Genomic DNA, 26,555 nt, shown 5'->3' with positions numbered 1-26,555 from the left:
ATGTGTTGCAGCGGTAATATTTTGGATTTATTGAGTTAAACAAAGTACGTTATTAAAATTAATTTTACTTGTTTCACTTTCCCTTCTACTGTGGCTACCAGCCAGTTTAAAATTGTCCCCGTGACCTGCCTTGTGTTTCTTTGGAGCCTCTGACCTTCCAGCTCTCAGGGCTGCCTGCTTCAGGGCTTCGGCCGAAGGGTTTGTTTTTTTTTAGATTTGGGTTGGAATCCTGACTGTACCGTTCCTGACTGTCACCAAAGACAGGACTCTACTTCACCTCTGAGATGGGGCTGGGCAGTCAAGCCTCACAAGCTGGTGTCGGAATTAAAGGGAGGAGACAGGAAGTGTAGGCCCAAGATGTTTCTTCAGGAGGCGGGCTCTGATTTCTGGGAGTTTCGGCCAGGCAGTGACAACCCCTGCTCCTGGGACTTACGTTACAGTCTGCAATGATGAGCTGGAGGGGAGTGAAATAAAAAGGAAGATACAGTCACTGCTCGGATTCCTCAGGCCTCTCCTCTGTCAGAGCTGGACCTGCTTCATTGAGCTGTGGGATGAGCTAGGTCTGCCTATAAAGAGTGTCGCTCAGGAACAGCAGCTTATGGCTGTTGTTAGTATCGTTTTCTTGGCCATCCTCCAGTTTTCTGTATCTAGCACTGTCTCCTGAAGCTTTGGAAACAGAGACTTTAAGTGATTGGGAACGAGTGAAGGTGCATTGCCCAGACCTGCTCCTTGGCCTGACCTTAAGGTCAGGTGTGGCCAGCAGGTGGGGGCTGGTCTACTCCAGTCATGCAGGCATGTGAGAGATGAGGTGCAGGCTCTGGCCCAGCTCTGAGTTCCCTGAGCGTCTGCTTCTCACAGCCAGGCATGGCCATGGGAAGCGTGTTCTCCAAACCTACCGTGGTGGAGCATCACCTGGTACCTGGCTGTGGGGAGCCGTGGGAAGGGCCAGGTGAGGGTCTCAGCTTCATCTTAGGAGTGAGAATACACTGAAGGCCTGGCCCAGAGCTCTCCGACCTTCCGCCTCCCAGGGCTCCCTACTTCAGGGCCCAGGGCTCTCAGAAGTGGCAGGAGCCCGAGAGCAGAGTTGGGGGCAGATGGAAGATATGCCAGGTTCATCTCTGAGTCCTGAGTGGATAGGAACACAGCACAGCCTTCTTCTGGGGTGATGCCTCTGCTCACTCATTCATGCAAACACTTAACTTATTATAGACATTTACTGGAGTCTGCTGGGTGCCAGTCAATGTCCTATGCACTAGTCAATGGTGAACAAAAGGGATGTGGTCCCTGTCCTCTTGAATGGCAACCTAATGAAGACACTAATTATGAAATGTTTTGAAGGAAAGGTTGGGGAGCAGTGGGAGAGAAAAGTGGAGATGTAACTCTTGGATTGATGGGAAAGGAGTTCAGTAATGATGCAACACTTGGTGAGATGTGAATACTTGGCCAGTGAAGTGGGGGTGATGTGTGTTATAGTGCTCAGAGCAGCCTTATTTGTGATGGTAGAAATTTGGAAATGATAACCTATGTGTTTCTCAATGCAGAATGAATGAATTATTTTGACAAAACCTGTGAGAATACATATTAAAAAATGTTATTCTCTTTGAGCTTGAAATATGTCATTAAAAATAATGATAATGGGTATAATGGGTATATAGCTGGCAGAGGGATGGCATCTGCAAAGGCCCTGAGGCAGGAAGAAATAACATTCTCAGTGAGGAAATAAGTGAAGGCCTGGCTTTGGGTCTGGAGGCCACTCCACTTTGGGTGTCTTTCTGTTCAAAAGTTTGCTCTCAGCTGCTCCTGAGCCCAGGAGAGGCCCATATAGAGCCTCAGGAAGGCCTTTCTAGGAGACCTTGTTGTCAGTTCAGGACAGTGTGATGGTGGGAGAAATTGAACCATTGGGGCAGTGCCTGCCTCGGCCAGATTTATGGGAGGGGAAAGCCTTTGGGGTGAGTCAGCCCTCTGGTTGGAAGAAACAGAGCCTAACTGAGCTTCTGCCAAGGACCCATGGTGACTCCTCTCTCCTTCTGTGGAGGAATTTGCCTGCTAAACAGGCCATCTGAGTGAAGTGAGTCACTGTTTCTCCCTCTTTGTTAATCACAGACACCTCTGAGCAGGTCTGTTCAGCCTCAGCTGCACACACTGGTGAACTTTGAAGCCTAAATGGGCAAGCTGGCAGGTGCTTCAGCTTTGTGTCTACGTATGTATGGCTCTTCCAGAACTTACTGAAGTTGGGCAGGGGCTCCTGGACTCTGGAAACCTGGATTACAGATAGAGAACCACAGATCTGTCCAGCACCTTCCTTTTCTGAGGTGGAAATGGAGGCATCTGATCCGAAGGCATCAGATCTGAGGTCACGTAGAGAAACAAGGGACCTGGCTCACATCTGCCGCCCCAGAGTGCTTTGTCTTGACCCTCATCGTGAGTCTCTGTGTCCCTGGCCAAGATGAGTCCTGCTGACCTCTTCTGGGGAAAGATGCGTTGTGTCTGACTCTGGCCTCTGAGCCTGGTGGGTGGGGTGGGAACTGGGCATGTGAGGTTCTGGCTGGGGCCACCACCTGCAGGTGCTTCCTGCAGATGTTCTGCTAGGGAGCACTTCCGTCCTCCTCTGTGTGACTCTGGCTGCCGTGTCCTCCAGCATGCACTGGGAGCAGGACAGGGTGCTGGGGGCTATGACCTCCACCCTGCCAATCCCTCCTCAGGCTCATGTGTGCCAGGTGGAGGCTAGAGGGTAATGGGGAGCTGTCTGAGAAAACGCTGTATGACCTGTGTGACTCACTCCTCCCCTCTGGGCCTCTTTGTCCCTAGCTGTTCAGTGAGGGGCAGGGCTGGGTGATCATCAAGGCCCCTCCCAGCTCTGACATCCATTAGTTCTGAGTCTGGTGGAGAAGAGGGGATAATTACAGCCCTCTTTCACAGAGCTGTCTTCACTGTGCCAAATGCCTTACACGCATCATCTCAGGACTTCTGTCTGTAAGGCATAGAGGAGACAATTGAAGCAAAGAGAGGTTGAGTAATATGTCCAGAGTGGCACAGCTAGGAAAGGACACGGCTGGGATTTGACCCTAAGCAGTCTGGCTCTGAAATCATATGGTCTTTTTTTATTTTTAAATTAATTTATTTGAGAGAGAGAGAAAGAGAGAGAGCATGCGAGCAGGGAGAGCGGCAGAGAGAAAGGGACAAGCAGAGTCTGTGCTGGGCGTGAAGCCTGATGAGAGGCTTGATCTCATGACCCTGAGATCATGACCAGAACCGAAATCAAGAATCGTACACGTAACTGACTGAGCCCCCCAGGCGCCCCTGGAACATATGATTTTAATCACTGCTGTGCTAGGCTGAATAAGAGTTCTTCAAGGATGGTGACATCCACACGGAATCTGTATGTTATGTACATAGTGAAAGGGACTTTGCAGAGGTGATGAAGTCAGGGACCTTGAGAGGGGGAGGTTATGCTGGGTTCTCCAGGTGGGCCCAATGTAATCACAGGGTCCTTACAATAGGGAGGCCAAGGGAGATTTGACTACAAAGCAAGGGGACAGAGTGATGAGGCTGTTGGCTTTGTAGACCAAGGAAGGGACCATGAACCAAGGAATGGAGGGCAGCCTCTAGAAGCTGAACAAGGTTGAGGGGACAGAGTCTCCTGCAGAGTTTCTAGAAGGAACTGGTCCTGCACCACATGCTGTGAATTTAGCCCAGACTTCTGACTTCCAGAACTTTATTTTTGTTTTTAAGATTTTATTTATTTATTCATGAGAGACAGAGAGAGAGAGAGAGAGAGAGAGAGAGAGAGAGAGGCAGAGACACAGGCAGAGGGAGAAGCAGGCTCCCTGTGAGGAGCCTGAGGCAGACCTTGATCCCAGGACCCCAGGATCATGCTCTGAGGCAAAGGCAGACACTCAACCACTGAGCCACCCAGGTGCCCCCTTTTCAGAACTTTAGTATCATGAATTCATGATATTCTTTTTTTTTTTTTTTTGAATTCATGATATTCGAAGCTACTAAGTTTGTGGTAATTTGTTACAGCATCGACTGGAAGCTCAAACAAGCATGTTCTATTCACTGTCTCCTTGTGGCGATCTTGGCTTTTTGTATTCATTTTTGATTCTGAATTCCTAAGGGTGGAAATCTAATCTGCCAAATAGAGCTCTCCTTGGCCATTTGACAATTAAGGAAGCATTTCAGAGGAAGACTTTGTGAGGCCAACTGCCTCGTCCCTGTCTACTCTGCTATAATGGAATTAGAAGGTACAGAGAGAAAATGGCCATGGGGGGACTGGGACCCCAGCATACACCACACCTCTGTAAGTCCCCAGCTGGACACTCCACTTCTCCAGACATTGTCTTTAGTCTTTGAGTGTTCACCCACAGTGCGGTCCGTACTGTGTGCCCAGCGTGTCTTTGTGGGCCAAGCAAGCATAGCTGGGGCCAGAGTCTGAGGCAGCAGGTGGTGGGCTGTTCCCCAGGTCCCTGCAGGGAGCACAGGTGCCATGGCTCATTCTCAGGTACCAGTGTGCTCATGGTAGAAGTAGCCTGTGATCTTTTTTTTTTTTTTTTTAGCCTGTGATCTTTACTAGGTCAGGACCTTTAAAGGAAGCAGTTCTTTCTGCAGAGATACTGCCTTGAACTGGTCTTAAAGGACAGTGCCAGTACTCTGGAACCCAAGGTGAAGCTCTCTAGTTGCTTCCAGGAGCACGCAGCAAGGGGTTCCTTTACCTTCCCTGGAATGTGGCTAAACTGCTTGCAGATCCATCACAAGGACCCCTACAGCCTGAGAACTCCTTCACCTAGCTCCTTGTCTGGAGAAATTGAGGCCCAGAAAGGGGAAGGCCCACCCAGGCTTATATGGCCAGGATTCCTTGATGGGAATTCCAAGGTCAGAAATGATAGGGGATTTTTCTGGGCTCACTTTAAGACAGGAAATTCACTTACTTCTTCGTTTAACAACATTTTATTGCATACTTGCTTAGTGCCCGCCACTGGGTACAGTCATGGTGCCAACTTCCAAAAAATAACCTAAAGGTTAGAAAGGAGTGGATGGTAAGAAGCAGAATTAATAGATAAATGAATAAAACAATTTCAGGTCATTATAGTTTATAAAAGGAATCTACGAGCTGTGACAATGGAGAATCATGAGGGTACCCAGTAGACAGAGTAATCAGTGAAGGCCTCTCTGAGGAGGTGACTTCTCAGCTGGAAACCAAAGATAGAGTCATGGGAAGAGTGTTTCAGGCAGAAGAAACAGCCAAGACATAGACTCAGAGTAGGAAGAGCTGGTGTATATGGGGAACAAAAGGCAGCCCAGTGCAGCTGGAGCAGAGTGAACCCGAAGATGAGGCCAGGGAGGGAGGCATGTGGGTGTCAGCCTGTAGTAGGGCCTTGTCGCTCATGGCAAAGAGTTCAGATTTCATCCCATAGGCCATGGGGAGCCATTGGAGGGACTGGCAATAGTTTGCACTTGTAGAATGCCACGGGCTGTAATGGACAGTGGGTTGGGCTTTGGCAGGAAGCAGATGGAGGCAAGGAGGCCAGTCAGGAGGCTGCTGCCATCATCCTGTGAGATGTGATGTGATGGTGGCTTGGCCCAGCGCAGTGGCCATGAAAGAGAAGGGAGATGGCCGAGTCAATATGTCATTTAGGAGTAGAATCCATAGGACTTGACGGATGGTTGTAGGTGGGAGGCCATGTTCGTTAGCTGTTGCTGTGTAACAAATTACCCCACACTTAGCAGCTTAGAATGACAGCAGATGTCTGGTGTCTCCTGGTTTTTATGGGTCAGGAATTCAGGAGCAACTTAGCTGGGTGGTTCTGACTCAGGGTCTTTCATGAGATTGCAGTCAAGAGGTTGGCTGAGGCTGCCATCATCCAAAGGCTTGACTGGGGGCTGGAGGCTCCACTTCCAAGGGGGCTCGTTCACATGGTTGGCAAGTTAATGCCAGTGCTTTGCAGGAGGTCTCAGCTCCTTCCTACCTGAGCCTCTTCACAGATCTGCACAAGTGCCCTTCAAGCGAATGCTCCAAGCGAAAATAGGGCAGAAGGCACAACAACTTTCATGACCTTATCTCAGAGTCATACTCCATTTCTTCTATTACATCCTGTTGGTCACATGGGTTCAATGTGGGAGGGGACCATGGAGGCTATGAAGACCAGAAGGCAAAAATCCCTGGGCCTTCTGGGACGCTGCTTACCACAGAGGCCAGGAGGAGGATGGAATCAGGGATGACACCTAGGTTTCTGGCCTAAGTGGCTGGATGGCTGAATGATGGTAGCATTTACTGAGAAAGGGAGACTGGTGGAGAAACATGGTTTGGGGGTAGGTAGAAGGGAATCAAGAACTCTCTTCTGGACCCTAGTTTGGGAGACTTCACCTCTGTGCTGGAAACTCTTCTGTCTGTAGCTGCCTCTGTGCTGCATTGGTTTTGGGCTTTGTGGTCTCAGGCTTTGGGGAAACTTTCTGAGGGCCCAGTTCTCACATGTCCCTTGAACTAATAATGTGTCAGCCTCATGGACTGGGAGTTATGAGCCAAGGATTCTTAGGTTCAAATCCTAGCTTAGCCATTTAGTGGCTGTGTGATCCTGGGCCAGATGCTTGGCCTCTCTGGTCTTGTTTCCTCATGTGCACAGTGACTCTACTTTGCTGTGGTATCCTGAAGGTCAGAGAAGATGGAGCTGAAGCACTCAGGCCAGGGCCTGGGTCTCCATTTCCTCTTTGTATCTCAGAGCACCCAGTCCTTCCATGGGCAGTCATATCTTCATCATAACTCCAGCTCACTGGGTGGATTTTGATTGGGAAGGATTTCTAAAGAGTCTGTTCAGCTTCTTTTAGGTAGGTAATGCAAAAATTCTGGGGGCAGCAGAAGTAATTATTACTCACAGGGAAATGCAAATATTTTTACGAATATCCTATGAAAAATTGGGGCATTTTTTTCATGAGCAAATAGTCCTGTTTATTTCTCTAACAAAATAGCCACAGCTGGGCGACAGGGGCCAGCTAACAGCTACCAGTGGCTTTTCTCAGGGGTCAGTTCACACCCCCCTCCCTGCACCCAGCCTTTCTCTTCTTTAACCAAGAGAAAACATAGTGAAGACAAAAGTGACCAAATTTGGGCTCTGCTGAGAGAAGAGGATTACTTTTGCAGTGAAAAGTTAGTTTTTGTGGCCAAACTTTCTCAACTGTGAAAACCGGTGTGGACAAAGTGTAGTAAGCCCCAAAATACATTTGAAATATGGTTTTCCTTGGAAAGGACATTTTAAAGAAGGTCATCAGTGTTTGCAAGAGGATGAGATGTCTGCTTTCCCCAGAAGGAGATTTCTCTAAACTGAAGAGACGCAGAAGAGTAGAGAAAAACAATGGGAAGCCCCTGGGAGGGTGCCTTGGGGAGCCAGGATGGGGAACAGCAGGGTTTGAATCATGTTAGTGCCTGGTACAGCACCAGGGCTTTAACCACATTCTCTGACCCTTACAGAGGGCATCTGGGTATTATTGACACCAGTCAGGTAACTGGCTCAGAGAGGTTGGTGAGGTGGCCTGTGGTCACTCAGCTTATGGACAGAAGAGTTAGAAGTTCAACCCTGCCTGTTTTATGAGAGACCCACCCCACCCTCTCTTTCCCTGCTGCCCAGAAAGAAGGGGCTCTAGGATCAGGGTTAGGATAGCTGACACAGGGATGGGAGGAGATAGGACCAAGGCAAGGGCAGGGGAGGCTGTCTGCACCCTGCCTCTCCCACAGAAGGCAGTTGTGTTCCCATTTTGGCTCAGAAAAGACAATGATGTGTGATGTGCTTGTGTGCGTGTATGTTAAAGTCCATTTGGAAACCATCTCTTCTCTTCTGGGCCTTCCTCTCCATCTGTTTATCCGTTATTCACCAAAGATGTATTGAGCATTTACTGTGTGCCGAGCACCATTCTGGGTGCTTGGAATAAAACAAGATCCCTGTCCTCATGAAGCCTACATTCTCATGGAGGGAAGAGCAGAGATAGGGAATAAGTGATGAGCAGAATAAATAAGCCACACAGAATGTTACAAGTTAGTCTGTATAACGAAAAAGTAAAAGTAAAAAAAAGGCACAAGGTTTCAGAAGAGGTGGGCACAGCCTGTAGCATTAAAAAGGGTGATCAGTAGGTGTTACTTTGGAGGGAAAAAATGTTTTGGAATGAGATAGAGGTGGTGGTAGCATAATATTGTGACTGTTCTAAATTCTACTTAATTGTTCACCTAACACTGGTTAATTTCTTATTGCATTTATTTCACTTCAAATTATTTATTAGAAAAAAAGGGGGGCAGTCAGGGTCAACCTCATGGAGAAAGTGAGATCTGTGCAAAAACCTGAAGGAGGCCAAGGGGTTAACCCTGAGGACATTTTCTCCCCAGGAGAGGGAAGCAGGTTCCAGGCAGATAAACTCAGGCAAACTGAGACCAGTGGGGGCAAATCCAGCCTGCTGCCTGCTTTTGTAATAAAGTTTTATTGGACTGTCGCCCATTTGTTTACATATTGTCTATGACCCAGAGACTCTGGGTCTCTTGTAGAAAGACTCTGGCCATTCTAGAAAATGCATGGAGACTCCTGAGCTAGAGCAGAGGTCAGGGGGACGGTGCCCCGGGTGTTTGAGGACTTTGAGGCAAATGTGGTGGGAGTGAGGGAGCAAGCGAGGGAGTAGAGGCAAGTGAGGTTAGAGAGGTAACAGGTTCAAGTCATGTAGCCCCTTGCGTGACTTCCCTGTGGCACCCTCTGACAAACTTCAGACAGAGGCTGACATCATGCTGATGGGGAAGTGGTCTGTGTGCGTGCATATGTGCATGTTGAGGGGAGTAGTGGTAAGATAGAGAGATGGCTGAACTTGGATTCAGAAGATCTGGGCTTAAGACCTCCTGTCTGTTCCTTGCCAGCTCTGTGCCTCAGTTCTCTCATCTATAAGAGTCGTGTGGCGGTACTGGTGGTAGAGAGTGATGGTGGTGGTGGTGGTGGTGGCAGCAGCGGTGGTGGTGGTAGTGGTGACGGTATTGTTAGTGGTGATCATGGTAGTGAGGAAGGTGGTGGTGGTGATGGTGATCGTGGTGATGTTGATAGTGATGATGGTAGTGGCTGGGATGGTGGCAGTGGGGATGGTGATAGTAATGGTGGTGGTGATGGTGATGATGATGATGGTGCTAGGGGGATGGTGGTAGGGTGGTTGGTGCAGATGGTGATGATGGTGACGCCGATGGCAGTAGTGATGGTGATGGAGGCGGTAGTAGGGATGGCGATGGTGATGGTGATGCTGGTGATGATGGCTACATTTAATTCTTAGTTGCTAAGAACTTTGCACACTTGCCTCTAATTCTGAACCTGGCAAAACAAATTGGGTAGCAGCAGCATCCTTTGCAGGAGAAAACAGTGCGTGACTTAGCAAGACCACACAGCTGGTGTGTTGCGTGGCTCAGATAACAGTGCTGTGGTTACCCACTTATACTACACTGAAGAGGCCTCGAGGCCGTGTGTGGGAGAGTCCCTCGTAAGCAGCCCAGCTGTCACTCAAGGGCAGCAGCCTTTGGTCAAGATGGTCCAGTTTAGCACTGCCTCCAGCAGCAAGGTTTCCTAGGAGGGACGGTCCCCTAGCCTCTCTGCCCTGCTCTTGGGCTCAGTGTGCTGGAGAGGGGCCATGTCTCCCTGTCCCCATGGCGACCACTTACCAGGCCTGGTGTTGGTTTGGGTTTTCCTAATTTGAGGTTGCGGGATCCTTCTGGTTGTGGCTGAAGTTCTTCTTCTCTGGAAACCCGACTGTGGTGAGGCCATGAGGGGGGCTGGAGGGGGGCCATGTGCTGGGACCTGCCCACAGGCCACAGGCCCCACATGCCCAGTGCCGCCCCCCATGCTTCACACCACTTCAACACCGCACTTCCTTTTGTGAGCATAGTGGAGGTTTCAGGTTCTCATGGCTGACAGCAGCAGCACTGAAATGTTTTTTGCCTGCCTTGTTGGGGGGGGTGGTCCCTTTGAACAACGGAAGTCCCCAACTGAGCAGCTGAGTTCAGCTCCCAGGCAGGTTAACAGGGCCTGGAAAGGCCTTCGGGCCCTCCCCACCTCCTCCGCCACCTCATTTTACTGACTTTGGGCGGGTGGCTCCATGGCCTGGCTGCACCTGCACCAGCCTGGCAACGTTTTGAACAGAGCTTGGGCTTAATCCTGTATTCTGGGCCCATCCCTTAGGTCTCTGCAGTGATGAGAAGGGTCTGTGTCTACCGTGTGGTGAAGTTGGTGGTTATGTCAGGCTGTGGAAAGCAGGCAGCCTTGGGTGGGGAGAGATACAGTGCCTCCCCACCCCTTCCCTCTCTGGCGCACCCTGGGGGTCCTATGCCAGGTAGGAAGGCACTGAACACACTTGAAGACTCTAGGCTACATGATGCTCCCTGCCCTGAGGTACCACGGACTTGTTTGGTCCCACATGAGTGGCACAGTTCCCACCTCAGGAGGTTCTGGGCCAGGATGCCTTCAGTGGCCCCATCACATTATGTTTTCCCCTAAACATTTCAATCAGCGGATAGTTATGGGTGTGTGTCCACCGGGCCCCACCAGGTCCTGACCTCCCAGCTCGAGCACTTTGGGACAGTGTGTGGTAGTGGAGAAACTGAGGGCAGGAGTCGTTTTGATTCAGAGGCATCTAGAAACTTCACAGAGGAGGGTTCCCTGAGGCAGAGACCATGCAAGTGCTGCGGTCCCAACTGGGTCCTATAATTGGAATCTTGCCGTTCAGGCCAGATGAAGAGAGTCTTTGAACCAGTGAGATGCTGCACACCTACCTCATCAGCTTCAGCTGGCATGCCCCTCTGGTGGTGGCAAAGGTGGCAAAGCCCAGGCGGGTGGGACAGAAATATCAGTGGTGGGAAGGCAAGGGTTGGAAGCAGCAGAGACAGGGGTCACCTACCTCATTAGAGAAACTGGCCTCCTCCGCTTTGCCTGTCACTCTGAGAACACCCCCAGCCTCCCCACAGTGGTATTTTCTGGAAAGCCAACCCTGCTGGCAGTGCTTTGGAAACTGACTCCTGAAAGCTCACCTGGGTAGAAGGGACTTGAACAGATTCCTTAGCCCCACAGACGTCACAGGCAAAATTGTAACACTACCTTCCACTTGACTGGCCAAGATCGGGTGAGTCATCAGCCCCTTGTGGCTGGGAACACAGAGAGAAATCCTTCCCACGTACAGTCACCAAGATACTCGAGAACTTCCCAGACCTTGATCAAAGTGCGTTGAGAGAGGCCCTTCCAGTTTCCATGCTCCCCGCACCCCATGAGCGCTGTAAAGACCTGCTTTACAGCATAATTTGGATTTCTAACAAGTTTGGTTCCTTGTGCGTTAGCATGATGCTGACTTTTCTGAGCCTTGCAGCCCCCGGAGAGCCACAGGCTATTCTGTGTGGGGTGGTGGAGGGGAGCTTGAAGCAGCAGGAGGAGGGAGCCCAGGTGAGAGTCCTGGGACCTTTACAGACTGTGCCCCTTCCCCCCATATCCCATGCCTTCAGCCAGCCACACCCAAACTGTTCTAGAAGCAAGGGTGGTTGTTTCTGTGGTCTTGCTCCTGCTGCCTCTGGTGATGTCTGCCGCTGCCCAAGGAGGCCCCTGCTCACTTGGCCTGCTTCCTCACCCCAGGCCTCCCATCTGCAAGGGCCAGAACTGATTGGATTGTGTAGAATCTGGGCTGCTGGCTTGCCTATGGCTTGTGGCCTGGAGAGAAGAGATGAGTTGGCCAATCAGATTTGTTCCCTGGGACTTTAGAATCGGTTCCAGCAGGCAGGTGGTGAGCTGGGCTGAGGGTCCTTGATGGCTAGAATACATTTCTGACACCATCCGGAGTTAGCACAGCTGCCACAGGTGAGGGGCACAGTCCCACAGTCTGCCCTCCCTTCAGACCCTGGCTGCAAATGTGCGTGTTCCGGGCTACACCCATCTTTGACAAACTGGCTACAAGCTCAGGGACTCGCTCACCCCCTCAGGTTTGATAATTCACTAGAATGACTCACAGAACTCAGAGCACTTTATTTATAATTTTATCAGAGCAAAAGGACACGAAGCCAACCAACAAAAGAAAGAAATGTATCGGGCTTGTGAGGGATGACTTACCCTCCTCCAGCGGCCAGCAAATTCACCTGAGCCCAGTGCTGACTTTTTATTGGGGTTTCATTACTTAGGCAAGAGTGATTTAATTGTTGGCCACATGGCTGAACTCATTCTCCAGCACCCCTCACCCCCAGGTCTCTCCCCAGAGGTCAGGATATTATCACCGGGTTCAGAACATGCCCAATCATATGGTTGGTCCATTCTGGCATGGCCAGCCCCATCTTGTTAGCATAACCTTGGGTACATTTTTGGGGGCCTACCACAAATAAAAACAATACTCTATCACTTGGAAAATTCTAAGGACTTGGAGGTCACCTCCCAGGAACCAGGGACAAAAGCCAGTCCAATTTCTCATTGTACAGCAGTGGCCAGCTAGGCTTGGGCACAGGGATAAGTGAGCCTGGTGAGGTGTGCCGAGAGCCTCTGGTGGAATGGGGGGCACACACCCCAGCCCCAGCTTCTCCATGTCTCCATGGCCTTCTGACTCCCACAAACCCAACTGCTCTTACCTGCCTTTCCTGGATTCTTGGAAGCCCCCATTGTCCTGATAACATCTTCTTTGCAGGTCAACTCAAACTAGGGTCTCTTCCTGCTAACCTTAGTTAGAACTGTACTCAACGATGCTGTTTTTCGATTTGAGTTGGTGAGTCTGTCCTAAAGGCAAACATCCTCCCTTCTCAGGGCCCACACAATGTATCAGGTCCTCCGTGGATCCTGGCAGGCCCGTCTCCGTAGATGGTTCTCTCCTCCCTGGGATCTGCAGAACACTCAAGGTCCAGAGGCCATCATAATGCAGACACCGAATAGAGGGAGTGTCTAATACTGGAGGGCTGGAGGGGATTCCTGCTCAACTTGTTAGGGAGCCAGGCCAAGGTCTGGGGGCATGAAGTGGGGTTACCCGAGGCCGGCTTACCTACCTGGACCCCTGTAGGCCAGCACTGAGCATGTTGGAAATAGGAGGGCTCTTAGACATTTTGACCCTTGCCCTGGCTGGTGGCCTGGTAAGTGGCTGAAGCCGTGAAGTGTCTGTGTGAGATGAACACTCAACTCGAGTCAGACAGGTGACAGGGCCCTGGGTGCTTGTCAGATCCCTGGATCACTGAATCTGGGGGCTGGGAGGAACGTTTTTTAGTGGTTTGCCCCAATCCCGCTGTGTTTCTTCTAATCCGTTTTAGAAGTAGGCAGGGCGGAAATCACTGATTAGAGAGAGAGAGAGAGAGAGAGAGAGAGAGAGTGGTCCCATCTTCCTATTTCCTGTGTGATGTTTAGGAACTCTATTCTTAACTCTGGAGCAGTGGTTCTCAAGCTTGAGTGAACATCAGAATCACCCAGAAGGCTCATTAATACACAGGTCACTGGGTGCCACTCCTAGAAGATCTATGGCGGGGCCCGAGAATCTGCATTTCTAACAAGTTACCCAGGGATGCTGATGCTGCTGATGCGAGGACCACACTGAACCTCTGACTCAAGGCTGTGAAAGAAGTTCTTTCCAACAAATGCACAGAGGCTTCCTCAACTTCCCCCAAGGACGCTTCCTCTGATCAGCCACTCATTTGTCAGCAGAGAAGAACTTTCAACCAAGAGTTGAGGGCTCTTGGCTCACGTTGTGATGCAGCCGCTTGAGTGATTTGAGGCAAGGTTCTTGCTGCTCTGTTTTCTCATCTGCAAAACAGGTTCAACAATAGGACCTGCCTCATGATCTTGTTGTGAGGATAAACTTCAGTGGTGTCCAACCAACCGGCTGTCCCCTGACCCTAGGAAGACAGGAAGTGTCACATTTGTTTAATTTCCAGATCAAATACATCACAGTGTAAGGTTAATGAGAATCGCAGGGTCAATTGTTTTGCAAAGATCTGTCCCACTTCCTTCCAGGGATAGAAAGAGAAGCCCTGGGGCTCAGAGGAGTCCAGCCAACCGCAGACCACGGGGGCACTGCTGTGGCTGGTTTTTGCCAGTGTCCTTTGGAGGAGGGGCCTCTGTCGGCAGCTCCACTCTGCTGTGCCAGTCAGGCCACGGGTGCCTGGGTGGCTGGAGGCTCCTCCGTGCTCAGAGGCCCTCATCACTGGGATCCAGCTGCCACCGAGCCAGCACCGTCAGGAGCTCAGCCTCCCCGCCACCCCCTGCCCTAGCACCGTCCCCCAGAGTAGGTGTGGGCCCGCCTCTCTGCCTGCTGTGGCTCCCAGTGTTGTCTCAGCCCTCTGCCCTCAGGGCGTGAACCCCTTGCTCCAGCCCAGTACAAGCAACAAGAGTCACAGTAAGCCAGTTTCTTCCCCCACAGTGACAGCTTTCTCACGGCAGCTTTTTGGAGGAATCCTTTTATTCTTCCCTGGGGGCATCCACCAGAGCTAAAGGAATGCCAGTTAGTTTATGAGCGCTAGGCCCATGCTGAAGAAATGGTAGCTCCCTCTTCCTTTGCATATTGTCACCTCACTCCAGGCCCTGCTAGGACTTGCCCTGCTGCCAGAGGAGCCTCCTCCTGCCCTGCCACCTCCTTAGCACACTTCCCTTGGCCCTCCTGGGGTGCACCTGTAAGAGGCCATTGCTGGCGGCCCTGCCCAGGGGGACCCTGGGGGCAGGAGAAAGCAGAAATGATTTCGCTAAACAATTTCCTTCCTGGAAGCCCCCCCCCCCCCCCCCCCCCCCCCCCCCCCCGCCTTCTTATGGGGCCAGCGGGGGAGGGGGTGAGGCCCCGAGTCAGGGAGCACTCCTATCTTCCTGTTGCCCACCTTTCTCCAGGTTTTGCCTTGGACTCTTTCCTATTCTGGGAGCAAGACTTGCCATCTTGATCCTTTAGTGCCTTTCCTCAGGGTGGTCACCTGGCAGAGATCAGCCCATGTCCCTGACATCCTGGCCTTGTCCCTCCTCAGGCTGGACCCCTTTTTTGTCTAGCCCCCCAGCCTGGCCTGTGTGGCTGCCATCTCCTCTCTGGCTGGAGCTGTCTCTCCTCCGTGCAGCCCCTCTGCCTGCCAGGCCACACTCCCAGCAGTCTTGCTCATCTCTGCTCTTTGAAACCTGGAATGAGCTGGATGTCCCAGAGGGCAGGGACCATGTCCAGTTCACTGACTCGTTTCCCGCATATGAAAGATAAACTGTAAGCAGCAATGGGTCAGATAGTAAAGCAAATAAAACCTAAAGTTGCTCAAGGAAAGAAATGGCTGTGAGTTCATATGGGGGGGTTCATTCATTGGCCGCATGAATTCCTCTCCCTGAGCCTCTGGCTTCTCATCTGTAAAATGGGGCTAATGCCATCTGAATGAGCACCAAACATACATAACACCCAGGTCAGGCTAACCTCAGAGGGCTGAGGGTGGGGTGGGTGGAGGTTGTCATTTATTCCGGCAAACGTTTGTTTACCCAGTCATCCTAACTTAATGAAAGCTTGTGATTAACTGGGCATTGTGGTAGCTGCCCCACCCTCTGGAGGGACATTGAATAAGTCTGTGTGGAGCTGGGAGTGGGCTGTGGGCTTGGCAAGAGAGGTCTGTCTCTCAGGGGAAGCCCTGGAAGGGGAATGAGGCTGGGGCTTGAAGAAGGAGCAGGGCTTCAGCAGGTGGAGGGATCAGGAACATCTCCTGAGGGATAATGGGGCTGGGGGGGGTGCTGGGCGGCTGGGGGAGGATGCTTGCATCTGCTTGGCAAATACTGTTTGAGCATCTACTGTGGACCAAGGAGAGAGCAACAGAGCAAAGAAACCCAGGCTCCTGCCACCATGGTCTTCCCTTGAGCAGAGAGCCTAAGGATAGGCAAGTAAACCACTAAGTAGGAAGCTGTCAGGTACTGATTACAAGTGGGGACTGATGCTGGGAATCTGGTGGTGATTTCACACATGTAGGGTGGACATGCCAGTGAAAACATGCCAAATGTGCTGGGAGAACAGATAAGTGAATCTGCCAACTGACAGGTATGTGAAGAAGAGAGAGACAGACAGACTGCCCAACTTACTAGGGCCTCCCAAACGCTGTTCAGTGGCAGGCAGAGAAGGGGGCCCGCTTCAGCTACCCAGCTCAGAGAAGGCCCTCTGCGGTGGCGGTGTAGTGCACAGGACAGCCTTGAAACTGGTGCCTGTGCTAAGACCTGAAGCATGGGATGAGGAACACTCACATCAGGTAGGCAGAAGATGCTCCTGCCAGAGGGACCAGTGAGTGCTGAGGCCCTGAGAGCAATGACAGGGAGGGAAATAAAGCTTGAGGGGACCGTGACCACGTGGTGAGGGGCTTTGAACCTGGCCAAGAGCATGGGTGGCCAGGGGTGGAGGGGTGGGCCTGGGAACTGTCTCCCAGCTGCTTGGGCCTCCTCGAGTGATAGAGAGGTGGTGGCCCTGGCCTGCTCTAGGCCTGACACCCAAGGAAGGAGGTGGGCCTAGAGCAGTTGGGGCCACAGGGCCACGATGTGCGAGGAACCTCGGCAGCAGGGTGGTGGGCCTCGCTGCCTCAGGGGCCTGAGAAACAGTCACGTCTGGTTGAAATAATAAACAGTATCAGATATGCAATCTACTAACCCAGCAGCACACCAGAGAGCTAGATATTTGTCTGGAAGTGGTGACCTCTTTTTTTTTTTTTTTTTTTAAAGATTTTATTTATTCATGAGAGAGAGGGAGAGAGAGAGAGAGAGAGGCAGAGACATAGGCAGAGGGAGAAGCAGGCTCCACGTAGGGACTCTGATGCGGGACCTGATCCCGGGACTCCAGGATCCCGACCTGAGCCAAAGGCAGGCGCTAAACCGCTGAGCCACCCAGGGATCCCCAGTGGTGACCTCTTTGAAGCTTGAAGTGAGTTTTGGTTATGGTTAAGACATGAGACCTTGCTCCAGCCCGTCTGAGCTATGGAGGGGCAGGGTTTATTTAGGTCATGAGACTTTTTAAGGAACTGGAGGCCAAGGGAGTGGAGGAGCCATTCAGGATCCCTGTGGCCATTTAGGGGGACACCCTGCTGAGAGCAGCCCTGTCGTATTTTCCTACCCGCTACTGTAACAAATACCACAAACCCAGTGGATTAAAGGAACACAAATTATTATTATTATTATTATTATTATTTTTATTTTTAGGAACACAAATTATTGAGTTACAGTTCAGGAGGTCAGAAGTCTGACATGCGTCTCAGTGGGTTGAAACTAGGTTAGAACTAGGGTGGTGGCAGGGCTCTGCCTTCCTGGAGGCTGTCTGGGAGAATCTGTTTTCTTGCCTCTTCTGGTTTCTGGAGGCTGCCTGCTTTCTCCAGCCGGGCTTTTCCATCTTCAGAGCCACCAGTGGCTGTCTGGTCTTTCTCACCCAGCATCACTCTACACTGACTGTCCCCGCGTCTTCCACGTTGAAGGGCACTGGTTACACCGGGCCCACCAACACCATCTGGGGTGATGTTCCTGCTGTTATCCTTGTATTTGTCATGTATCCTATCATATCCACAGGAGCCAGGGAGTAGGACGTGGTCACTTTGGGGAGCATTATTTTGCCTGCCAGGGTCTCTGCCCTGTTCCGGGGACTGCGGAGGTGAGGAGGCAGAGGAAAGGAGCCCCAGCTGGGCTGGGAAATCTGCCTCCTTGCCCTGGGGCAGCCCCCTGGGTCGCTGTGTGGTTCCCTCTCCCTCCTGCCCTCCCTGGGTCGCTATGTGGTTCCCTCTCCCTCCTGCACCCCTGGGTCACTGTGTGGTTCCCTCTCCCTCCTGCCCCCTCCCCTGGGTGGCTGTGTGGTCTCCTCTCCCTTCTGAACCCCTGGGTGGCTGTGTGGTTCCCTCTGCCTCCCTTCCTAACTCCACCTTCAGCAACAGGCTGCCCCATTACTAACGTCTCCCCCAATCCCTGCACTTCTGAGTGGTCAAAGTGGTTGTTAAATAAAGCAGTGTTTCTCTTCCTCAGCACTATTGACATTTGGGGTCAGGTCCCCCTCTGTCATGGCGGGCTGTCCCATGCACTGTGCAGTATTTAACCACACCCCTGGCTCTACCTTCTTAGAGCCAGTAGTACCCCCCACCCCAGCTGTGTCAGCCAAAAATATCTCTGGACATTGCCACATGACCCCCAGGAGACAGGTCACAGATTAAGAACCAATGACATAAAACGTTTGATGTCTATCTTCCTTGCTAGAGTGGAAGCCCTGAGCTGGTGACACCTGTGTCTCTTGCTTGCCTCTGCATCCCCAGCACCTGCCTAGAGCTTGGCATTTAATAGATGCTCAACATATATTGGTTGAGTGAATTAACGAGTCTGTGTTAATTTTCCTAATGGATAAATTAATCCGTAAAAAGTATGGGTATAAAATAGACCCCTGGTTTCCATAGACTGGCCACCTGAGAATCACCTGGGGAGCCTCTTCAGAAGTCACATCCCCGGGTTTTGATCACCGAGAGCTGGGGTATAGCCTGATGTGGTACAGCCTGGTAGTCCTTATTGGCAAGGAGGCTTTGTCAGTTCCACAGAAGGGTGGACCTACCATAAGATCCAGCGATTCCACTGCTCGGTATATACTCAAAAGAATAGAAAGCAGAGACTCAGATATCCATAGCCGGATTGATCACATAGGCCAAGTAGTGGGAACAACCCAAGTGACCATCAAGAGATGAATGGATTAAACCAAATGTGGTACCTACACACAATGGAATATTATTCAGTCTTAAAAATGGAATGAAACCTGACACGCTGCAACATAAATGAACCTTGAGGACATTGTGCTAAGTGCAATAAGCTAGTCACAAAAGGACACATATTGTATCATTGCACTTGTATGAGGTCCCTACAGTAGTGAAATTCATGGAAACAGGAAGTAGAATGGTGGCTGCCAGGGGCTGGGGGGAAGAAGGAGTTAGTGTTTAATAGGTACAGAGTTCCAGTTTGGGCTGATGAAAAAGTTCTGGAGATGGATGGTGGTGATGGTTGTACAACAAGATGAATATACTGAATGCCACCAGACTGCATACCCAATAATGGTTAGGATGGTAAATGTCCTGTTGTGTATATTTTATCACACACATAAGTGCTTTCTTCCAGCCAGATCTGGAAGTGAATAGTGTGGGAATGGGAGGGGACAAGGACTTAGATGGCTTCTGATGGCCATTCTTGACCTTCCAGCATGGTTGGGAAGCATCCAACTTTGCTGATGTCTCTAGAAGGTGTCCATTTTCTGGGGAAGGGGTGTGTGTGTACATGTTTTACTCTGGATGCCAGGCAGGCTGCCTGCATGGAGGCCACAAGGCTTGTCCGTAGGAGCAGCTGCTCCCTATCTCCAGCCAATTCTTGCCATGTGGGATGCCTGGTTATGGAGAAAAGTCCAGAATCTAGATTTGCATGGGAAGTCTCCTCATGATTTCAAATCTTGACAGCTGGTTCAGTGAACAGGCAAACAAACAAGCCATGTGTGGGTCAAGCAGAACAAGTCTATAGATGTCTGGGGTGGTGTGTTTTCTCAGAGCTTGTAGGCTTGGGCCCCATCTAGAGAAATCTCCATTCCTACTCCTCTTACTCAGTCCTCCATCACTTCTGTGGCCTGACACCATTTTTTTTTTGATCCCTGAGAATTTCCCTGGCTTTCAGTGAACCCCAAAGGAAGGTTTACGCACAGAAAGGTGAGGGTCTAGAGTCCATTCAAGTTGGGGTCTTGGCTCTGCCATTAAAGAAGACCACTTGCTCTCTTCCCCATGCCTCAGTTTCCTTATCTGTCAAGGAGAAATAGTAATAGTTCTGCCTTGTAGACTTGAGGCTTCAGAGAGTACATGTGAGTGGCTTGGCCCAGAGCAGAACTTGGGGACAGGCTCTGCTGTGTGTGCACGTGTGTGTTGACCCCAGATAGAGGAAAGAGCAACTATGGCATTGAATAGGCCATCAGCTGGCAAGTTGCCCAACCTTAGACATTTATTCTTTTATCTGTGCCATCGGTCCAGTGATCCTCTAACTCAAAGAGTCATTCTGAGGATTAATGAGATAGTATTCAAATGGTACCTGGCCAAAGCAAGTGCCCAGCACATACTTGCTGTGCCCCTTGGAGTCTGAGGCCTTTGCCTCCTGCAGAGACTTGAGGGGAAGGAAGATAGGACAAGCAGAGAGCAGAGAAGGGACACCCCCACCTCCCCAATCAGCTCCTTCTCCTACTTCCCAGTTCTCAGGGTAGGGGTCCTGGTTCTGGCCTCAGAAGCTGATCTACTCACTAATGAGAAACCCAGCCTCAGCCTTCCAGGGCAGCAGGGTTGATAGTTAGGAATCCTCATTCATGGAGAGCAGCTCCCTGTCAGCCCTGGGGCACACGCTGGGCCAGGGTGGGTACAAGCTAAGCTCCTCCTATATCCCTCAGTTCACTGGCTGGAGAAAGGACCCCAGGCCTGCTCTGGGAGGGTTAGAGTCTAGAGGCATGCACACCCCCCCAGAGCAGGGAGCAGGCCCAGGGTGCCCAGGGTGCCCAGGCTCTGCTCCAGCTCCTGCATCTCTAACTGGGCCCCAAATTCCACAGGTATTGAGGTGTTGACTGCATGAAAGAGAGTAAAACGCCCCTAAGATCCCCAAATCCTGAGGGTTATATGACTGTTAGCTAGGTGGTATCTGAGTCTGCTCTGGGGGTGGGAGTGGGTGATGGCATCTCAGTCCCTTGACAGTCCTGGTCACATGACACAGAAAGGCCTCCAGGTCTGAGGCCCAAATGCTGGTGGGCTCAGGGACACAGGCCTAAGTTGGCGCTTTCCCTTGCTATTTGCACACCTGAACATTCTGACATCTGTCCGCTGTCCCACGGATAAGGAGTAGTGTGGGTGATGGGAACACCCTGTGCATATACCTCATTCAGCTCTGCGTGTCCACTGCATACTCTTTATGTGTGTGGGTTCATTATGTTTGTGTGTCCATCATGTGCGCATGTGCATTACACGTGCATGTCCCTAGTGTGTGTCTGTGTATTACATGTGTGCCCATCATGTGCACATGTGCTTTACAATTACATGTGCATGTCCCTAGTGTGTGCATGTTCATCACATGTGTACACTGAGGCAGGACAGGGTCCTTCAGGAGTCCTTCCAGCTTTGAGAATGCATCCTCTGAGACCCTGGGGGCTTGTGGGTACCCTGAGACAAGTGGAAATCGAAGTCCCTGCTCCCAACATCTGGCCTCCAGTTGGGGAAGGGGACTTTTCACAGAAAACAAAAGGACAAAATGAAGCAGTAAGGGGGGCTGTAGTGCACTCACATGTGGATCCCTTCCACAAGGACTTCCTGAGCCCAAAGGTGATACTAAGTCTAGCCCCTGCCATAGGCAGGTCAGGGTCTAGTCTTGGGCCAGAGACCGACTGGGCACCCAGCGGACCTGAAGAGCAGGGGAACATGTTGACGAAGAATAGGGCACCTGGGTGAGGGGCCTAGGCCTGACTGTGCGGAGAGAACACACAGGCTTGGTGCTGGCCAGAAGGGAGCGCATGTGCCTGCTGGGGTTTGGGGTGTGTCACTCACTTGACCTTGAGCCCGTGAAGCTGATGGACAGGCTCACTGGAATGGCTCTGGAGCCTTGGTCAAGACCAACATAGCCCGACATCTTTTCCCTCCATTTCTGCAGGGGGTGGAGGAAAGCGCAAGGGGAAAAGCAAGAAGTGGAAGGAAATCCTGAAGTTTCCTCACATTAGCCAGTGTGAAGACCTCCGAAGGACCATAGGTAAGCTGTCCTGCATGGAGGGGGCGTGGGAAGGGGCTGGGAGGGGGAGCAAGGAGCCCGTTGACCACCAAACTCTTTGTGTAGTGAGTCAAATATGAACCAGTTAACACAGCACAGTGAGCCCAGATAGGCACTCCAGGCTGACATCCTGGCCAACTGACGTAAAGATGAAACTGACAGGGACGCCTGACTCTTGATCTCAGCTCAGGTCATCAAGCCCTGGGTTGGGCACTACGCTGGGCGTGGAGCCTGCTGAGGATTTTATCTCCCTTTACCCCTCCCCACAACTCCTCTCTCTCTAAAAAAATCAATAAATAAAGGAAACTAACATTCATTAAATATTTGATGTGTGCTGGGCAGGATTATCTCCCAATTGCCCTTGGAGGCAAATACTGTTTTTTTTAGTCCATCTTTCAGATGGGGAAACTGAGGATCTGTAAGTGCTCAAAGTTGCACAGCCTGTGAGAGGGTGGTGGAGGTGGGCCAGACCTGGCACTGAATGCCCCTTCACAGCCTCCCCCCTTCTTTCCTGGAGCCTGTGGGCTCTGACTTGAGGAAGCAGGCTTTGGGAGCTGAGGTCCTGGTGAACATCTGAGTTTCCTTTCCTGTTGTTGAGGGACTGGCACAGCCCAGTCCTCTTTATCCAGCACCTGCACAGCCAAGCACCTCTAACAGAGCCTTGCTTCTCATGGGGCTGGCACAGCCAAACTCACTGAATGAGGACGCAGGGCTCCCAGGGAAGGGGCGGGCAGGATGGGGCTCCTCCACACTGGTGGGGGCCCTGGTATTCTCCTCGAGTGCCCTGCGGATGCCCCCTCATCATATGAAGGATTCTTATCTGCTCCTGACTGTTGGAGGTCATGGGCATGTGAACCACTTCTTATTATACTCAGATCCATTGAGCACTGGACACAGGGTGGCCCTGGCACCCAGAACTCTGTGGGCCTAGCTTTGGTAATTCTTCCTGGGGCTATGGGTGAACTGCCCAGTGCCTGCCATGAAATGGGAGGCCACTCACAACCACTTAGCTTTTCTGAATGGCTCTTCCCCATGGCCTGGCCCCCACAAGTTTCCCAGGCCAAGCAGGACTTAATGGCATCCCAGGCCTACTCAGTCCTTGCTGCTTGGCTCACCTTCCAGATTCTTCTGCTTTTCTGTGACAGCAGGTGACTGATTTGCTTTGTGTGCCCCACCTGCCCACCATGAAGGGAGGAACTCAGTTAGTGTTTATGAAACAAAAGGAAGCCACCTGTACCCCATGAAGGCAGATGTGAGCAGGTGAAGAAGGTAGGTAGGGTGCTAAAGCATGGGGAAATGTCCTCAAGACCTGCCTGTCAGATCAGATCCCCCACGGTGTTCTTGGGGCCAGTGGAGCTGGCCTAAGGGATAGGGGTCTCGGTTCAGACAGACTTGGGTTCAAATCCCATCCTCTCTATGAGCCCCTTGATGAATCACTTAATCTTATTGACCCTTCATTTCCTCAGGGGGAAGGAGTGTTCATGAACCCAGTCAAATAAGACCATGTGTGTTAGGGGCTTCCCTGGAACCCTCCTCAGGAGTCCAGGACACCTTCCCTCCCCTTAGCACTCCAGCTTTCTTCTTGGAATGCCCAGCAGCCCCCACTTTGCTGTGCCCTTCCCATGCTGGGGGTGCTGTGTCCACCCTTGATGCTGGGGGCACATGGGGCAGGGTGGGAAAGAAGATGGACACATCTCCTGGGGCTGGGAAAGTTTTGCCAGCTAAACTCCAAGTGGCTTTCAGAGAAAAGGGAGGAAGAGCCTCTCTGGAGTCTGGCCACTATTTCCCTGGGGCCATTTTGTTCTTCATGCTAATTTAGACTTGGAGACAATAGAGCCTAGGGGTGGGGACCTCAGTTGCTATGGTTGTCATACACCCTTGGGGAGACAAGTCCTCTCTTGTCCAGGATGAGCAAGTTCACCAGAGACCGGAATGTCTGTCCTAGGTTTTCCTCACTGGGCTCAATGAATGGCTCCCACTCATGCTTACAGCCAAAGGACTGGTGCAAGAGACCTTTCTGGGGTGCTAATTTGGAGGAGAGAGTTTGAAATAGGCAAGACCACTGCCCTCCCTGAAGTGGGGAGCTGTGTAGAGAGGTGAGGTAATTGGGTGAGAGCCAGCTTACTTGGGAAGAGTGTTGGCCACAAAGCTTGGTCTTGGGAAGCCATTGGCTTTTCTGCCTTTGGGTAGATTGCCCACAGGTGGCGGTACCAAGAATGCCCTGTGGGGCACAGTCAGACCCCATGACCATTTCCTCGGAGAATTCGACTTAGCTCCCTGGTGAGGATCTTTCAGTGCACACTGTCCTCTTCTGTGGGAGCACCCTGCCTCAGCTGTCTGCTCACCTCAAGTGTGAAAGGCTCTTCAGGCAGGATCCTTTAAATTCACCAGGGTGTACCTGGTACCTGGAGGTACACCATGGTTGGGTGGATGAGTGAGCAAAGAATGGAAGGGTGTGAGGAACACTGAATTTATACAGCGTTTCCAATAAATGGAAGAGTACTGAAAGCCGTATAAGGGCTTTCCTGTAATTGCCATGAGGGTTAAAGAAATGGGAGCATTCTGCTATATTTGATTAATGTGTTTCTTTTTTTTTTAATTTTTATTTATTTATGATAGTCACACAGAGAGAGAGAGAGGCAGAGACACAGGCAGAGGGAGAAGCAGGCTCCATGCACCGGGAGCCTGACGTGGGATTCGATCCCGGGTCTCCAGGATCGTGCCCTGGGCCAAAGGCAGGCGCCAAACTGCTGCGCCACCCAGGGGTCCCGATTAATGTGTTTCTTAAAAATATAAAACATAACAATATGAAATGTAGGACTTCGGTTGCAGACACGCTAGAGTAGGTGCGCCGTCCCCTACCCGTCCACCAAGGACAGGCAAAAGCTCTGGACATTATGTATGAAACAAATAGCTGAAAATTAGGAAGTGGAGAGAAGAAGGCAGATTGACTAGAGACTCAGGGATGTGAGGAATGACGTGCCAGCGAGCTCCTAGGTTCTCTTCTGTCTCCCTTATTCACAGGGACCTAGTGCTGGAGAAACTCACAACCCAGAAATGCTAATGGGTGCAGATAAAAATGAACCCCCTCCCAAGAAAAACAGAACTCAGCCTGTTCTTTTTTTTTTTTTTTTAAGATTTTATTTATTTATTCATGAGAGACACAAAGAGAGAAAGAGAAGCAGAGACACAGGCAGAGGGAGAAGCAGGCTCCCTGTGGGGAGCCCAATGTGGAACTCAATCCCAGGACCCCGGGATCTGCTCTGAGCCAAAGGCAGATGCTCAACCACTGAGCCACGCAGGTGCACCTAGCCTGTTCTTTCTAACCAAAGCTGTGGAAAAGGGGCACAGATCTGAAAAGACAGCTAGAGCGGTCACTCTTCTGTGCTGGTCCCCACCAGTGACGTGGGTGACTCACTTTCCCTTCTTGCTCACTTAGCCTGGTTCCAAAGACCCAGTGCCCACTTCCTCTCTTCTCTCAGATGCTGTTCTGATCCTTCGAGGTGAACCAGCCATGGCCCTCCCAGCCCCTCCTTCCAAAGCCAGACCCTCCATACCCCACCCTGCATCCTTGTTCCCCACAAGGCTTCCAGGCATTGGCCCAGAAGCACCACACATGTCCCTCACCTTCTGGTTGGCCTGGCCTGCCTCTCACTTCCAGTTTGGGGTGTCTGGGATCAGAGAGGATTGAGCTGCTGCTTTTCTCAGTCTGAGGACCCCACCCCACAGGCTCCATCCCCATCTGTCCCTGTGTGTCCATACACAGGCCTCCTGGCAGGGCCCACTCCCCGGGGAGCAGGGGAGAAACGTGCGTGCTGGTGTGTGAAAATGGATTCTTCTGTTCCCCTGGAGGGCATTGAAAAGACTCTGTATGTGAGGGAGCAGTGTGAAGAGAGGCCCGGGGAAAACAGGAAGACAGCCGTAAACTGTGGGGCTGCCTCTCGTGACAGTGGGTCTCCGTGCCTGGGCCTCTCCGAGTGTTCACGCTCTGGCCTCTGCTGGGGTCCTGCTGGAAGTCTTTCTAGAATAAAAATCTCATTTCTTTTCTAGACCAATATGCAAACCAAACAGTGGCGAATGCCGCATTTATTTTTCTTGTGGACCCAGGAGCTCACTTTCTGAAGCTCTTTGGGAGGATGCCCCGGGATGGCTTTGGGCCAAATGACAGGGCCCGGAGGTGGGCCCTTCCTTTGGGCCCAGAGGTGGGCAGGCTTCTCATCAGAGGGCAGAGCAGAGCCCACGAGGACTCGGGGATGCTGTCCCCTCCCGACAGCCCAGGACTGTGGTCAAAGGAGGCTACTCCCTCTCTTGCCCTTGGCACTGCCCTGCACAATCAGAGGCCTGGCAGCCAGGGGAGACTTAAAACATGAAAAGTGTAGGCCATGAAGCCTGTTGAAACAGCCATGCTCCATCCCTGCCTGGAGTCAACCTCAAAGTCCTTACTGTGACTTGTGAGCACTTGGGCCACTGGGCAGAGCCTAGGGACCCCTTCTCAGAACACTGCTCTTTCTTTACTAAAACAAAATATAGAGGGTTACGAGGGAAAGCAGTTCTTTTCAGATTCAGTTTTTAGATAGTTTTCAAATTTATGATATTGAAGATGTGTGTTTCTCTGTTAAGACTTTAAATAATAAGGTCCAGTAGCTGGTCTCACGGCTACTGTAACTGCATTTGTGATGAGCAGAAGTGACATTTCCAGATTCTGCAACAGTGGTGTTATGAATGGATGAGCAGTTCCTGTTGTTGAGCAGTTCCTGGCACCGTTGACATCACTGTTGGTTGTTGTCGACGTTCGTGACTGAAGGAAGTCCTGGTTTTCAGGGAGAGGCCAGT

General features: G+C 51.4%; 1 protein-coding gene across 2 annotated transcripts in view; it reads left to right on the top strand.

The window, feature by feature from the left end:
- The window catches only part of GRK5 (G protein-coupled receptor kinase 5), a 208,868-nt gene that overhangs the window by 76,962 nt on the left and 105,351 nt on the right, over nucleotides 1–26,555 (top strand). For both annotated transcript variants that reach the window (XM_041738627.1, XM_041738636.1), the window contains exon 2: nucleotides 21,609–21,704. In XM_041738627.1, coding sequence (XP_041594561.1) covers nucleotides 21,609–21,704 — 96 coding nt within the window. The remainder of the gene's footprint in view (nucleotides 1–21,608; nucleotides 21,705–26,555) is intronic.

The sequence above is a fragment of the Vulpes lagopus genome, chromosome 2, assembly GCF_018345385.1.
Source record: "Vulpes lagopus strain Blue_001 chromosome 2, ASM1834538v1, whole genome shotgun sequence".
Taxonomy (NCBI): domain Eukaryota; kingdom Metazoa; phylum Chordata; class Mammalia; order Carnivora; family Canidae; genus Vulpes; species Vulpes lagopus.
Note: the sequence above shows the minus strand (reverse complement) of the source record. Positions and strands in the feature narration are given on the sequence as shown.